At 39.8% G+C, this 14553-nt stretch overlaps 1 protein-coding gene across 1 annotated transcript in view; it reads left to right on the top strand.

Moving 5' to 3' along the window:
• Positions 1–14553, top strand: part of cep162 (centrosomal protein 162) — a 67845-nt gene that overhangs the window by 29738 nt on the left and 23554 nt on the right. Inside the window, exons 6-12 of the mRNA XM_037980338.1 lie at positions 330–406; positions 479–537; positions 4004–4034; positions 4368–4436; positions 9874–10074; positions 10364–10445; positions 13038–13314. Coding sequence (XP_037836266.1) covers positions 330–406; positions 479–537; positions 4004–4034; positions 4368–4436; positions 9874–10074; positions 10364–10445; positions 13038–13314 — 796 coding nt within the window. The remainder of the gene's footprint in view (positions 1–329; positions 407–478; positions 538–4003; positions 4035–4367; positions 4437–9873; positions 10075–10363; positions 10446–13037; positions 13315–14553) is intronic.

The raw sequence follows: 14553 nt of genomic DNA on the forward strand, positions 1-14553 counted from the left end.
GTGTCAAGAATTACTACTTTGCTCATGTGTACGCTCTTCAATCTATTGCTGTGCTTGTTTATTTGTTTATTTTTTTGTTTGTTTCATTGATTTATGAACAATTCTCTTGCTGTGTTAGAGACTTCTGTCCTCTTGAACAGGCATGGATTTCCCATCCTCTGGATGACAGGTGGATGTTGTCCTTATGAGGTGTTGAAGCACTTTCTTTTTTTTGCCCAGACTAAGGCCACATGAGGAAACTCTTGGTGTTTGAGCCTAATGACGCAACAGATTGTGAAACTGGGTATGTAGCTGAAAGTCAAGGGATTGACTCTTTTTACTTTGTCTAGGAAAGATGCATCAGATGAGCAGAACAAAGATAATCAGAGCAAAGTCAGAGTCACAGAGACTGTTGGAGAATCTCAGGGTAAGGACAACAAACCAAGAACAAACTCTGCTGGTCTGCTTCATTAGCTCTGACCTGTCTCACACTCTGCAGGTTCTCCACACTACAGTGAAGATTTTGAAGAAAAGGAGAGAATGAAAGAGCTGCTGGAGGTTTGTTGAACTGTTTACAATTATGTCCCTCTGCTGAAAGGCAAATGAGGACAATGTTTTCACCCAAGTCTGTTTACATGTCTGTCTGTCTGTTACCAAAATATTTCATGAACCACTTGATGAATTTTAATGAAACTTGGTTTAATGGTTTGGAAGGGGGGAAGAAAGCTATTTATGTCAAATGAGTAAGACCAACTTTAAACAGAGGAGGTCTCAGATTTCAGCTTTCCAGTCAGTTTCCCTGTAATTCACACCTTCATGCAGGTGACAAAATTATTTCTCTTGTGAGCCAGGCAAACAAAGACCCTAACAACGCCACGGGTGGGAGCGGGAGTTAAGTTAATCTGTCTGTGGTTTTAGCTGCATAAACGGAGATTCTCATGCTTGGAACTCCACTCCAGTTCTATTTCGTATAGGCTTCGCCCTTTAAGGCTATCGGTAGTGGGTTTATCCCTTCACGCGCAGCGCAGCACTGAAAACTTTACTCCACGCCCACCTGCTGTGTGGTCCCCACCCCCGGTCTGTATAAATTACGGTGAGACCAGGCATTAGGCTCCCTTTTTTTCTTCAGCTACAGCAAAGCACTAAAGAGCGAAGAACAAGAAGATGTCCAGCACCATCCGCCAGTGCCCGTCCTGCCTGACCGACTATATAATGGACTACGACCGGCATGACATCTGTGAGGGATGCCTGGGTTCCTGCCACGCCGACCTCGCCCTCACTCCCCAGTCCTCCTGCCGTACCTGTAAGCTCCTCTCTTCCGAGGAGAAGCAGAGACGAGTAGCCTTTTTCAAGGCTAGTGCCAAGGCTGAGGAGGTTTTCCCCGTGACGGAGTATTCGCTGGACGATGCCATCGCCCTTTTCGATGTGGAGCCGTGCAGGGAATCGTATGATTCCTCCGGCAGAGGCGATGCTACCAGCAGCCCCGCTGCTTCTTCCCAGCTAGGGAGCGTGATTCCCAGCTAGGGAGCATGATAATGACGCAACAGATTGTGCGTGATAACGGCCGCTGACGTGGTTCCTCTCATGTCAGCGGCTAGTCCACTCCCAACTGTAGGCGCTCTCCTCCTGAAACTGCCTGGCAGGAGGCCGCTAGTGCAAAGGGACTCTCTGTCCCTGCCTCGATTGGATGATCTGGCGGGAAGGTTTGGCTCTGCCCCAGCTCGTCACCCTGACCCCATCTGGCCTCGATTCCCAGCTGTGACATCATACTGGGATGAGGCTGCAGCTGGGCCTGGCAAGCTCAAGGCACCAGTCTCCTCCTTTGCCTCTCTCATCAGAGTGGAGGGGTTTATTGAGCGGAGTTTTCCCTCGGTTCCCCCTCTAGTGCCGAGCCTTGCAGAGGTTTTCGGGGGAAAGACTTCCCGGACGGAACAGCGACCTGTTCCCCCAGGCAGGCACGATCAGCTGGCCACCAGGTTCACAAACAGTGTGCATCAGTGTTCATTCCAGTCAGCCGTTATTTTCTGGTTCCAAAGAAAACGGGAGTGATGAGACCCATTCTCGATCTGTCCATGTTCAATAAATTGATCATGGAGAGACAGTTCCACATGCTGACAATCAAACAGCTGCTGGAGAACGTTCACCAGAACGACTGGTTCACCTCCCTAGATCTGAAGGACGCATATTTTCACACCCCCATCATTCCGAAACACAGAAGGTTTCTGCGTTTCTCCTTTCAGGGCACCCCATATCAGTACAACCGTCTGCCGTTCGGTTACTCTCGCCCCACGCACGTTCTCCAAATGTGTGGAGACGGCTCTGCAGCCATTACACATGGCGGAAATGATCCTCTTTTATCTGGACGACCTGCTTTTATTAGCTCGGTCCAGAGAGGAAGCGGCGGTGCAGACCGGAGCGATCGCGTCACATCTGCTAAATCTGGGTTTTCCCATAAACTGAGAAAAAAGTTCCATTCTCCCGTCCCAGATAATTGTTTATCCGGGAGTGGAGTTAAACTCAACCACGATTAGAGCCTGATTATCACAGCCGAGAGCCGACGCTCTTTACTCTGTCTGCGATGCTCTGTCTGCTCTGTCAAACCCTGCAGCGTAGTGACAGCTCTGTCTGTCATGCTGCTTCTGGGAATAGTGTCAGCAGCTCACGTCGTGGTTCCGCTGAGCCTGCTTCACATGAGACGCCTTCAGAGATGGTTCGCCCACCTGCGCACAGATCCCATGCGCCAGAAGAGACGGATGATTTCTGTCCCTCCCTACGTGGGAGCCGATCTGACTCACTGGGGAAACCCCCTCATCCTGTCAGAGGGAGTCCCCCTCAGCAGACCTACGTCACACGTCTCAGTGTTCACAGACGCGTCCCTGTCAGGTTGGGGGGGGACGTGTCTGTCCCAGGCGGTGGGAGCACAGTGGCCAGACCACATGTCTCTCCACATAAATGTGCTGGAGCTTTTCACAGTGTGGAAAGTGATTCAGCACTTTGCTCCTCTGCTGCGGAATCAGCATGTTCTGATCGACACAGACAGCAGAGTGGCAGCAGCCTACATAAACCGTCAGGGAGGCATGCGCTCAGCTCAGCTGTTACGCATCGCAAGACAGCTGCTGTGCTGGGCACAAGAAAACATGCTCTCCATCAGAGCAGTGTACATCCCCAGTGTCCTGAACAGAAGAGCGGACATGTCGAGGGGCAGTCCTCGCCACGGGGACTGGACGCTCCATCCCAAGCTGATCTCTCGGATCTGGAGCACATTGTCATTCCTTACATTGCTGGAGTATCCGAGAAACTCAGAACGATTTTCTCCAAACACAACATCCTAGTACTTTTCAAACCCAACAGGACTCTTAGGCAGAGGTTGGTCCACCCTAAGGACAAAACACCCAAACCCAAACTGAGCGGAGTTGTGTATGCAGTTCAGTGCAGCGAAGAATGTTCAGATCTTTATATTGGAGAGACCAAACAACCTCTCCACAGACGCATGTCTCAACACAGGAGAGCCACCTCTTCTGGACAGGACTCAGCGGTTCACCTACACCTCAAGGATAAGGGACACTCCTTTGAGGACCAAAATGTTCATATTTTGGACCAAGAAGACAGATGGTTTGAGAGGCGGGTAAAGGAAGCCATCTATGTTGGTTTCAAAAGGGAGAAACCAACATTGAACAGAGGAGGAGGTCTCAGATTTCAGCTTTCAAAAACATAATGGAGAAAAGAATGTCACTGGAGCAGAGATTGTTGGCCCCTAATAACCAAACACATGAACATAAGTGGTGTCAAAGCATCACAACAAAAATAAAAATGTCCAGAATGCAAAAATGATACTAAAACTGAACATTTCTACAATCCGTTTTCTTCTAGTAGTTTCTAAAGTACATCTTAAGAGTAATTTCAGCAGGCTTCTAAATGTTTCTCAGTGTAGCATATTCAGTGAGTGAGAAAGAGGGATTAAAAAAATATTACTGTCACTCTCCGCCACTTGATTTATATTTTCATCTTCCTTTTCATTTTGCAGAAACCTAAAATGTCTCCAATTCTTGCAAGAGGTAAGAGAAACAAGTGATTTTACATGTTACCTTTTCAGGACCCACAGACACCTCTGCACATTCATTCTGATTTAAAACTGTGTCAGGTTTTAATAATTAGATTATTTTAAAGACAATACGTTCATTATTTGTTCTTATAACTCTTAAATGTTGTAGATAGTTTGTTGAAACTTCAGGACTTTGTTTATAGGTCAGCAAACATTTGAGGGCTATCACAGTAGTTCAAAAACCTGTGATTAGTTTTGTAACAGGAAATGTTTAAAGATATGTAAGTGATGTTAATACGAATACTGGTTGACAGATTGTTGTGTTTCTCTCTGACACTCGTCTCAGTTTCTCTTTATGATTCTTTGGATGATGAAGAAGACAGACAGAAGAACACAGGGGGGTTGCAGGACAGAGGTAACTACGTTTGGGCACTTTTCTCGCACCTGCCACCTGTCACTTGTATGACATTCTACTTGCGTCTTAATCTCAGCCTTGTTAAACCATCCATCCATCCATTGTCTTTTACCTGCTTCTCCATTCCGGGTCATGGAAAGCTTGTGTCTGTGTAAAACAAAATCAAAAGAAAGGCTTATCACCCTAAACAATAAATGAAGTAAACCCAAGCAATAAATGAAAATAAACCCAGCAACCACAAAATTTCTTCTTCTTTTACACTTTTCAGTGTACACACTACACTAACAAAAAAAAAATACTCCATTCGACAATAATAATTAAATTAAAGAGAGACGTGGCTCAAAATGTATCTCATTCAGACATTTCAGTTCACAACAAAAACAATTCAATCCAGGCTTTTAGCACACATCAGTCCTATGAAAACAAAAAGAAAAAACTCCACTGTGTTCTCCCGAGGATCCACAATGGAGGTTCAAATAACAATAACTCACAATACAATATTTCAAACGAGCGGTCCGATTTCTCTCAGAGCTGTCAACCACCATGCTGAACTGTTTGCCACTTTCTGAACTGTCAACTACCATTTCACTCCCTTCCAAAAGGGGCATTTCACCTGGAGGTAACAGGGTTTTCCTGACAATGTGTCAGGGAATGTCTGCTCCAACAGGAAATGAGGTGTGTCTGTGAGTGAAGAAAGATCATGCAAGAAGGGTCGAGCAAGCGGTTATACCCTTGCTGAACTCATAAGCAAAAACGTGCAAAAAAACTTTTTTGGCAAATGATTTCCATGGACCATACCTATATCATACAACCCCTGGCAAAAAAAACACCGCTGTTGGCAGATGTTCTTTCAGTTGTTTAATTTTCTATTGTAAAAAAAAGTCACAGACATATCACAAAGCTATCTTTTTTCAAAATTCCAATCTTCTGATATTAGGAAACTAATAAAAATAAAGAAATATAATTATTGTAATCAGTCACAGTTGCTCTTTTTAGATCAAGTACAAGAGAAAAAGGATGAAATCACTGTAAATTTGCACTTCTAAAACAAACACCTGCTATAGATTAAATCTGCTAACTAGTTTTCAGTTTAAAAAAAGAGCTCACATCTTGGAGAGCTGTTGCACAAAGCAGATTGACATGAATCACAGCTCCAACCCAAGAGAGTTGAGAGAGCCAGTTGAAACAAAGGAGAGGATTATGAAACTTCTTCAAGAAGGTAAATCATCACAGAATGTTGAAAAGATGTTGGTTGTTCCCAGTCAGCTGGGTCTAAAATCTGAACCAAGTACAAACAAAATGTGAACTTGTAAAAGGAAAGTATACTAGTAGACCAAAGAAGACAAAGAATCAAGATAGAAAACTTAAAGCAGTGTGTTTTGAAAAAAAAAAAAAGCACAACAAAATAAATGAGGATCAAGTGGCCAAAAGTGGAGTCAATGTCTGTGACTGACCTGTGAAAAATCGCCTAAAAGAAATGAGATTTACATACAGAAAAGTCAAATGAAAGCCATCTTTAAAACCCAAACAGAAAAGAAGGTGACAGTAGGCTAAAGAGAACAATCATGGATTGTGGGTGACTGGATGAAAGTGTCATGTCAGGTAAAAACACGGGGAAGATGGCAACCATTACATATTCAATAAATGTCAAAGTTTACATTGTAATTTTTGGCACTTTTCAAGAAAGACATATGACATGGCATGGCCATTAATGACATGACCTGCAAATAGTTTGGATGTCAATCCAGTTGAAAATCTCTGGTGGACAGTTAAGAAAATGGTCAATGAGAAGACTCCAACCTGCAAAGCTGATCTGTGATCAGCAATAAGAGACGGAGGCAGATTGATAAAGAGTACTGTTTGTCATTAGTTAGGTCTATCCTCAGAGAATTCAAGCTGTTAGAAAAGTAACAAAGTACTACTGGCACAGTGTTTTTCTCATGATTCCATTATTTTTTCCTTGGAATTTAGTGATACCAAACATTTTTCCTGTACTTGGTCTAAAAAAAGAACAATAACTGTTGGACAACAAAAATTACTTTTCTTTCTTTTTTATTGTTTCTTAATGTCAGAAGGTTTGCATTTTGAAAAATTATAGTTTTTTTGGCATGTCTGTGATTTATTTATTTTTTCATATAAAATTAAAAATAAAATTTGAACGTACATCCTCCAAGATTGGTGAATCCATAATTTTTGCCAGGGACTGTGAAACACCTGGAATTGATTTTGAACCACTCTTGAGTGCATCTTTTAGCGTTGCTCTAAACTGCCTGAACTATCACAGTGTTTTTTTTCTTTCTTTTTTACATCAAAATAAGATAAAGGACAATTTTAACTTTCAAATGATACATTACTAGACAGTATCAATGCTTTCTTAATGAAAATATGGTCTCAGAAGTCAGCGAGTGTCACTGAAATGTCTGAAACACTCGCCTGCTATCCAGCCACAGCTGTTGCATAGGGGGAGGTGAGCCCACCTTAAAAAAAAGAAATGAATAAAATAATTTGCCCCATAAAGTAAGTCCCAATAAACAATGTAAATTACTTAATTGATTGCTGTGTATTGTTTTGTTCTGTGTTTTTCATCTTTTTTTGACGGTTTTAAATGGAGTTTAAAATGGTTTTTGATGAGTCACTCTCAGTTTTTTACTTATTTGCAGTTATGGGGCAGTCCAGGTTACCAACCGCGTTTGTTAGTAGATTTAACATGCCACCTTGTCAACAGTGATCAGGACTGCAGGGTAGCTCCAATAGAGTCTCATTGGGGTGTAAATTATTTTGCCATGTGGACACATTCTGCTGGTTTTAGCTCAGTGATACGACCACTACAAATGCTGGACCTCATGTGATCCTGTTTAATGCAGGAATAGCTGCAGCATAACCTGCTGTGTCCAAAAGTAGAGAATTTCTGTTTAAAAATCTTTTTATGATAAATTATCAGTCAGTAGCTTGGAGCAGACAGACCAAACATGAACCAAATGCAGAAAATTAAAGAAAAATTAAAGGGAGATATACAACTAGACATTTTCTCCAACATAGTAGCAACACAGGTAGCGATTTTCATTTTTTTCTTTTTTACTCCCATTAAAAAGACACTTCTCCTCATGTCTTACCCTACTTTGAGTATCCAGTTCATCTTTGTCACGTTTTTTTGTTTGTTTGTTTTTGGTTTTTTACCTCTAGTTCCATTCATTGTCACACTTGGCAAACTTAGTAGGCAGTAATCAACAATAATTTAGCTGTAATTTGTAATGCATCAGTAAACAACATTGGTTGCTGAGTTAAATGTGTCATGCAAAATAACTGAAAGCATGCTAGCATGGGTCCTGAGACGATGTATAAATAACCTGATGAATGGAGCAATTGCTTCTTCATTGTTTAAAGTGTGGGTGCAAACTTATGGTTTTGCTCCCTAATTTTAAAAAAATATATTTTTTACACTGGACATATCACTCATGGAAATCATGGACAAACCTACTTTTTTAGTTACAAATTAAAAATTTAAAACTGAAAGAATTCTCATTTATAACCCCTCAATTTTACATCACACCTTTTTTTCTTTTTTTTATAGCATTGTATGTATTTGCTAGCTTTAGCTCTTCCTGGGCTTCTAAGGTACATCTTGGGGTTGAATTTATAAATATATATATTAAAATAATCATGTAACACAAAAGTGATGGCGATGTAAATATTTAAATTATAGCATTTGCATAAACCACTGTGACATTTAGAACATTGCCTGTGTTTAACCATTGTCTGTATTTTTAACTATTGCTTATGTTTTTTAACCATTGCTATTGGTTTTAATGTGTTAAAATTGGTATTTTGCCGCACCCCTTCACTTTAACTTGAAAACTATTTATGTAGGTAAAATAATTTCCACTAACTTCTTGCCCAGGTCAACCTTAATTGAGATCTTCATCTCAATCATTTTTATCTGGTTATTTGGTTAAAAATCTAGTTAAAAATGAGATAATAAAGTTGTTTTAAAATGACAACAATTTCCTTTAATAGTAAGTCTAATCTGACCAGTGATGTACGGTGAGGTTCATGGTTGGTGAGGCACTGACTCCTTTAGAGTCAGATTTACAAATATATAAACCCAAAAGGGTAGCTTATTCAATTGGCTACTGGTTATTTCATATCTCATTGGATCGGCGTTCTTCACACACACACACACTCTCTCTCTCTCTCCATTTTGGCTTGGCTTGTTGCTGCCGCACCTCGCGTTTTACCCTTGTATTTGAACAGGAAATATGCAATTTCAGCTATTTTGACTATAAAAATGCAATTTCGACTGTAAAAATTTTCGAAAATTAGTTATAAAGATCAGTGGACAAATATTAACATTAATTTTATGTTATCATTTTTTTTTCTTGTCATGATGACAGGTGAGGCTCTGTCTCACCTGCCTCCCCTGACCGCACGTCCCTGAATCTGACCCACTACCAATGATGATTTTGCTGTTTTAAAACAGCTCTAATCTTGTACAGTAAGTGTTGGTTCTCTAAATGCTATTATTATCACCTACCACCCAAAATGAAAGGGTGATAATGTTTTCAACCCTGTCTGTGTGTGAGTCTTCATTTGGCTCTCATCAAAATTTCTCATGAGCCACTGGATATATTTTAATGAAACTGCAGGAAAATAATCATTGGATCAATTCAGCCAATTTTACAGATACTCATCTTAATATTTTCATTTTCGTACTTTTTAGTACTTGGTAGCTGAGAGTCACCCCCAACTTATAGTGTTAACAGATCTCGTGATATTCGAGATCTGTATCTATCTGATTATATTTTAAAACTTTGCCATTAATTGTTTCAGTCAATTGCTAGTTAAATATCTCATGACCCACTAGTAGAACCTTTAGAAAATATTAATTTAGTGTCCATCTCAACTGAACAACCCAATTCAAGATTGCCACCATAACCGGCTGAGTTTTGGAAGTACAAAAATGGCTATAACACAGCCAATTTTACAGATATTGAGTTCAAATTTAGTGTGGTAGTAGCTAAGAGTTATCGTCAACAAATACATATGCCACTAACAGATAATGTAAAATCTCACATGAGATCATGCATATTATGTAAAATCTTTCACCACAAGTGCTACAACCATCTTCTTATCATAATATGATTTAAGTCTACGTGCATACTGAAGGCAAAAGTGGCCCATATCTGATTTTTTTTTTCTTTTCTTTTTTCAAATCTCTCCCAGACTACATGTTGGCTCTTCAGTTTAGTCAGAATTAAAATCTGTTGATTCAAACTGAGGTTGTTCAAAGTGTAACAGCGTCAATTCAATTCTGATCTTTTGTAGTTTTGTTTGTTTGTTTGTTTTCCAGCACCACAGAATCATATAAATGTGTAATTGTGGACCTTACTTTACTGAAACATCAGAGCTGTGAGTGATGCTGAGTTTTTTTCCCTTGCAGGTCAGTTGTATGCTCAGAGCGGGTTGTCAGAGATTGAGGCTCTTCAGGAAGCCTATAGGCAGATTCATACTGTGGAGGATTCAGATGAGGCCCGGCATTTATCTGTGGAGGAGAAAGAGATGATAGACAAACACAGCTTTCCATCCCCACCTCCTCAACATACCCAACAGTCTCTGCAACCTGCTTCTACCAATGAGTCAGGTCAGACAAGGACTAACTAAACCACTAACACACACACCCCACACGCACGCACACACACCCCTGCGTGTGATTTGTGTCTATGAGTTTTTTTCATTGCATACTGTAGAAAATCAAGATATTCCATGTTGTGTCTGTCTATTTGAGCATCTTCAGCTCTGGAGATGGAATGTTTATCTTTCATTTTAATATTGTCAGACGTCTTTTTAACTTTTGTTAAGTAATGGATCTTTGGTCAGTAGTTGGTTCTACCAGGATTATTGATTGTTACATTTGTGTTTTTTACATTCAGATTTGCCTACTGCAGAGGAGCTGATGAGGCCATTCTGCCCAGAACATGACCAAATTAGGGGCTTCACCCTCCAACCTGTCAGGTCAGGACTGCAAATATAGAGTCACTAAACTATCAGCTGATTGTAGGCATAGGGTGATACCAGTTTCAAGGTATAACACAGTGTCAAACAACAAAATTATTTTGACATACTATTTCTATGGTTTAAATGCATTTTAATGAGATTCCAGAGACAGTACTCTTTTTTTTTTTTTTTTTTTTTTTTCTTTTTTACTTTCCTCCTCACATGGAGCGCCAAATATTGCTCACCCTCCCGTCCCTATGCTGTCATTCAGTTGTGTACCATAGCCAAGGGGGAAATTCCCCTAAAAATTTTTTCTTTTCTATTATTTAAAATTTTATTTTAAAGACGTAGTTGGTTGGTTGTGCATTTTATCAGTGGATAACCAAGTCATTCATGACTTGTCCACTACTGGAGTGAAACCTGTCTTTCTGTTTTGATACAATTGTTTACAACAAGCTACAAGAGTTAGCAAATAAGCATGTGAAATGTATACAGCCTACTACAGGCTTGCTACAGAGGTTAAATTGTGTGTTTGCCAAGGTTGGTTATTTGTGGTAGCTATTATGAAAGGTTTTTCATTTTCCAAAGGTTAATCAGATGTAGCGGTGCATCCTGTGACTACTTTCCGAGGGTCATTAAAATCCATCCAGTAGTTCATGAGCTTTTGTTGCCTACAAACCAAGAGAGTTGACTTCAAATAGGTAATGACAAAATTTTAAATAAAGATTTTGCACACCTTGTTAGTGTTCAGTTGGGGGTCAGTCTCAGCTACTACCACATCAAATTTTAGCTTAACATTTGTAAAACCGACTTAATTAAAGCCATTTTTATGTTTTTAAGGTCAATTGGCTAAGACGGCCAGCTTCAGTCAGGTTAATTCTGAGGGTTAATCAATTGTAGATGTACATACAATGATTATTTTCTTTTAAGTTTTATTATAATATGTCCAGTGGTTTATGAGATATTTTGATAACAGAAAGACACACACATACATGAGCAAAAACACAATTGTTTAACTTCACCTTTTGGTGGCAGACAATAAATAAATAGAATCTGGTATATTAAAAATGTGTTGACATAAACCTAAACAAGAATATTTAGATAATTGGATTTCAAGTTAGTGCAAAGTCAGTTAAAATTATGTATAGAATCCAGTGTAAGACTACTTATGTAGAACCTTTCAGTTATCAAAAAGAACAATTAAAGGAGAACTGAAATCAAATTTAAAAATATTGATATTGCATGAATATCATTTAGTGAAACACTTCCACAAAACATTCCAGGGACCCATTTCTCCGACCTAAAACTTAAATAGTTTGATTTTAGCATTTTAGTCAATAAATGTCAAAGTGGGGTGATTTGGGGGGGTGGAGTTCCCATCCTGAGTTCATGATGTGCACTGTGCCCCGGCCAGCTCCAAAATATTGCTGAAGAACCAAGATTGTGGTTACTGCCCCATTATTTATTAGTGGAAAAGGGGAAAAGAAGCCTTTTTTAAATTTGAAGAAATGCTGGAAGACTTTGCGGGAGTAAGTAGGACTTTGTAGGAGTAATGGATATACAAACATATCAGTATGAACCTGAACCAATGGCAGAATTTTCAGAATCAGATGAAAACTCTTCAGATTTGGATTCTGATTATCATGAGGACTATCATGGCTGACAAAACAACGGGCATAATGATTGAGTTGGGGATGTGGAATGGTGAGAACCGATAACCCACAGATTGTTGTCACTGCAAGTCCACGTAAAGATGGCAGGAGAGAGCTAACGTTGTTAACCCAATGCTAACTCATTAAAAACGTGTGCACACTTCAGGGTATTGTTTATGAACTCTCACATCAGCGTAAACTAATCAACAGTAGTTGCAGAATATGACATTTGTTTAATCACACATGGATTGTTTATATTTTTTCATCAATAACAAACTGTACTGAATCACAAACCGATCTCAGGCTGTCAGACATTTAAGCAGCTCATACCTGAATGACAGGAGCGTGTTCAAGCTTGAAGTAAAAGCTCTCCTTTCTCGAATCTTTCTCTGTGGCAACGTCCTCCTCTCCATTTGCCTTTCTTTTAAAATTAAAAATAGTTGGGACTGCTCCTCGGAAAAGGTCCTGCTTCTTTGGCGTGAAGCCATTCCAGGGTTGAAGGGTAGGAGCTTGTGGTACTCCTTTTTGAAGTGATCCGAACCAGAGTTCTCATAGTAATTCCCACATCGGATCCAAATCTGGCAAATTTATTTATCTTTCGGGAAGCCAAAAAGTGAAACTCCAGGGGTATTTTCTGGCTGATGTGGTACCAGTATTCATCCACTCACTGATGAATGGCTAAATGGTTGTAAACCTTAGTGGCACTGTGGATGTCACACATCAAGGGGGTTAATATGCAGTTACAAAAAAAATATACATGTATTTTTTTTCGTTTAATTTTACAATAAGCATATTTTATGATTTTCTTCCAACTGATGTTAACTTCAAAACACTTTTCAGTTCTGCTTTTAAGTGTTTAAAGCATCAGTAGGCGTTATATTTTGTCAGTATGAATAGTAATGGTTTCTACTTCCTGTTTAAGTTTTTTTTTTTTCATTAACTAAAAACCTGATTGCAGATCCGTGGAGCTCGACCAGGAGAAGTTAACTCCGTCTGTGGGCAGAACTTTCCTAGTTCTGACTGAGTCAGCTCTGGAGCATCAAGGAAAGACTGACTCTGCTGCAGGACTAAAGGGCACCTCTTCAGGACAGATGAGCCATGGATCTAGGTCCCCAGAGCCCCCCAGCCACGAGCTGACATGGAGCATCAGGAAGGAAGTAAACAGACTGATGCAGGATGAGAATAAAAATTCATCTCAAACATCATCGCATAAGGGCAAGGTTAAGAAACAACTGGTAAGGCGGGCTGTGTTAAATCGAACTTAAGACGTTACAGTACCTTGAAAAAGTCTTCAAATCCCTCAAACATTTCCACATTTTGTCACGTTAAATTAACAAACTTGAAAGTATTTTGCTGGGATTTTGTGTGATGGACCATCACAAAGTAGCACATAATTGTGAAGTGGACGGAAAATGATACATGGTTTTCAAAACGTTTTTACAAATTGTTAATTTCAATTCAGTTTATTCATATAGCACCAAGTTACAACAAGTCATTCAGGGTACTGTGCAAAACAATCACATACATTATAAAATGCCAATTAGTAAAAGTTATCTATCTATGGAAGCCAGCAGATTGCATTGAATTTTCATTTCACCACCCCTGTAATGGCCTTCAGGATTTCCCATCCTGAGTAGCACAGTGGAAAGGAACAATACCTCTTTGACAGGAAGATACCTCCAGCAGAACCAGGCTCAGGATGGGTGGCCATCTGCCTAAATTGGCAGGGATTTGAGAGGACAAGAAATGGACACAGACAACACAGAATGACTGATCCAGGTGTGGTTTCTGTGGGGAAAAAAACAACAAAGAAAAACATATTAATGATATAAATGATTACAAATACAAACATGAAGTCTAGAAAGAGTAAAGAAGGAAGCAAAGTGAGGAAACATGGTCAATTTGTCCCTCCAGCAGTCTAAGCCTATGGCAGCATAACTAAAGGAAATCTCAGAAAACCCAAGCCAACCGTAATTATACAACTTATCAAAAAGGACAGTCTTGAGCCGAGTCTTAAAAGTAGATAGGATGTCAGCCTCTTGGACAGAAACTGGAAGTTGGTTCCACAAGAGAGAAGCCTGATAACTGAAAGCTCCTGTTCTACTTTTGGAAACTCTAGGAACCACAAGTAAACCTACAGTCTGAGAGTTAAGTGCTCTGTTAGGAAAATATGGAACAATAAGGTCTTCAATACAAAATGGAGCTTTGTTGTTGAGGATTTTGTATGTTAGAAATAAGACTTTAAATTCTATTCTGAATTTGACAGGTAGCCTATGGAGAGAAGCTAAACCTGGAAAAATATAGGTAGGTAGGTAGGTAGGTAGGTACATTTATTTATATAGCACTTTTCAGCACGAGGCGACTCAAAGTGCTTTACAACACAAGAACAAAATCACAGACAGAGTTACAGAACATGACAAGATAACTAAGCTAAAACATGACAATGCTAACAAGGTACAGGACAACTAAACTAC

Source organism: Kryptolebias marmoratus, linkage group LG16 (assembly GCF_001649575.2).
Source record: "Kryptolebias marmoratus isolate JLee-2015 linkage group LG16, ASM164957v2, whole genome shotgun sequence".
Lineage (NCBI taxonomy): Eukaryota > Metazoa > Chordata > Actinopteri > Cyprinodontiformes > Rivulidae > Kryptolebias > Kryptolebias marmoratus.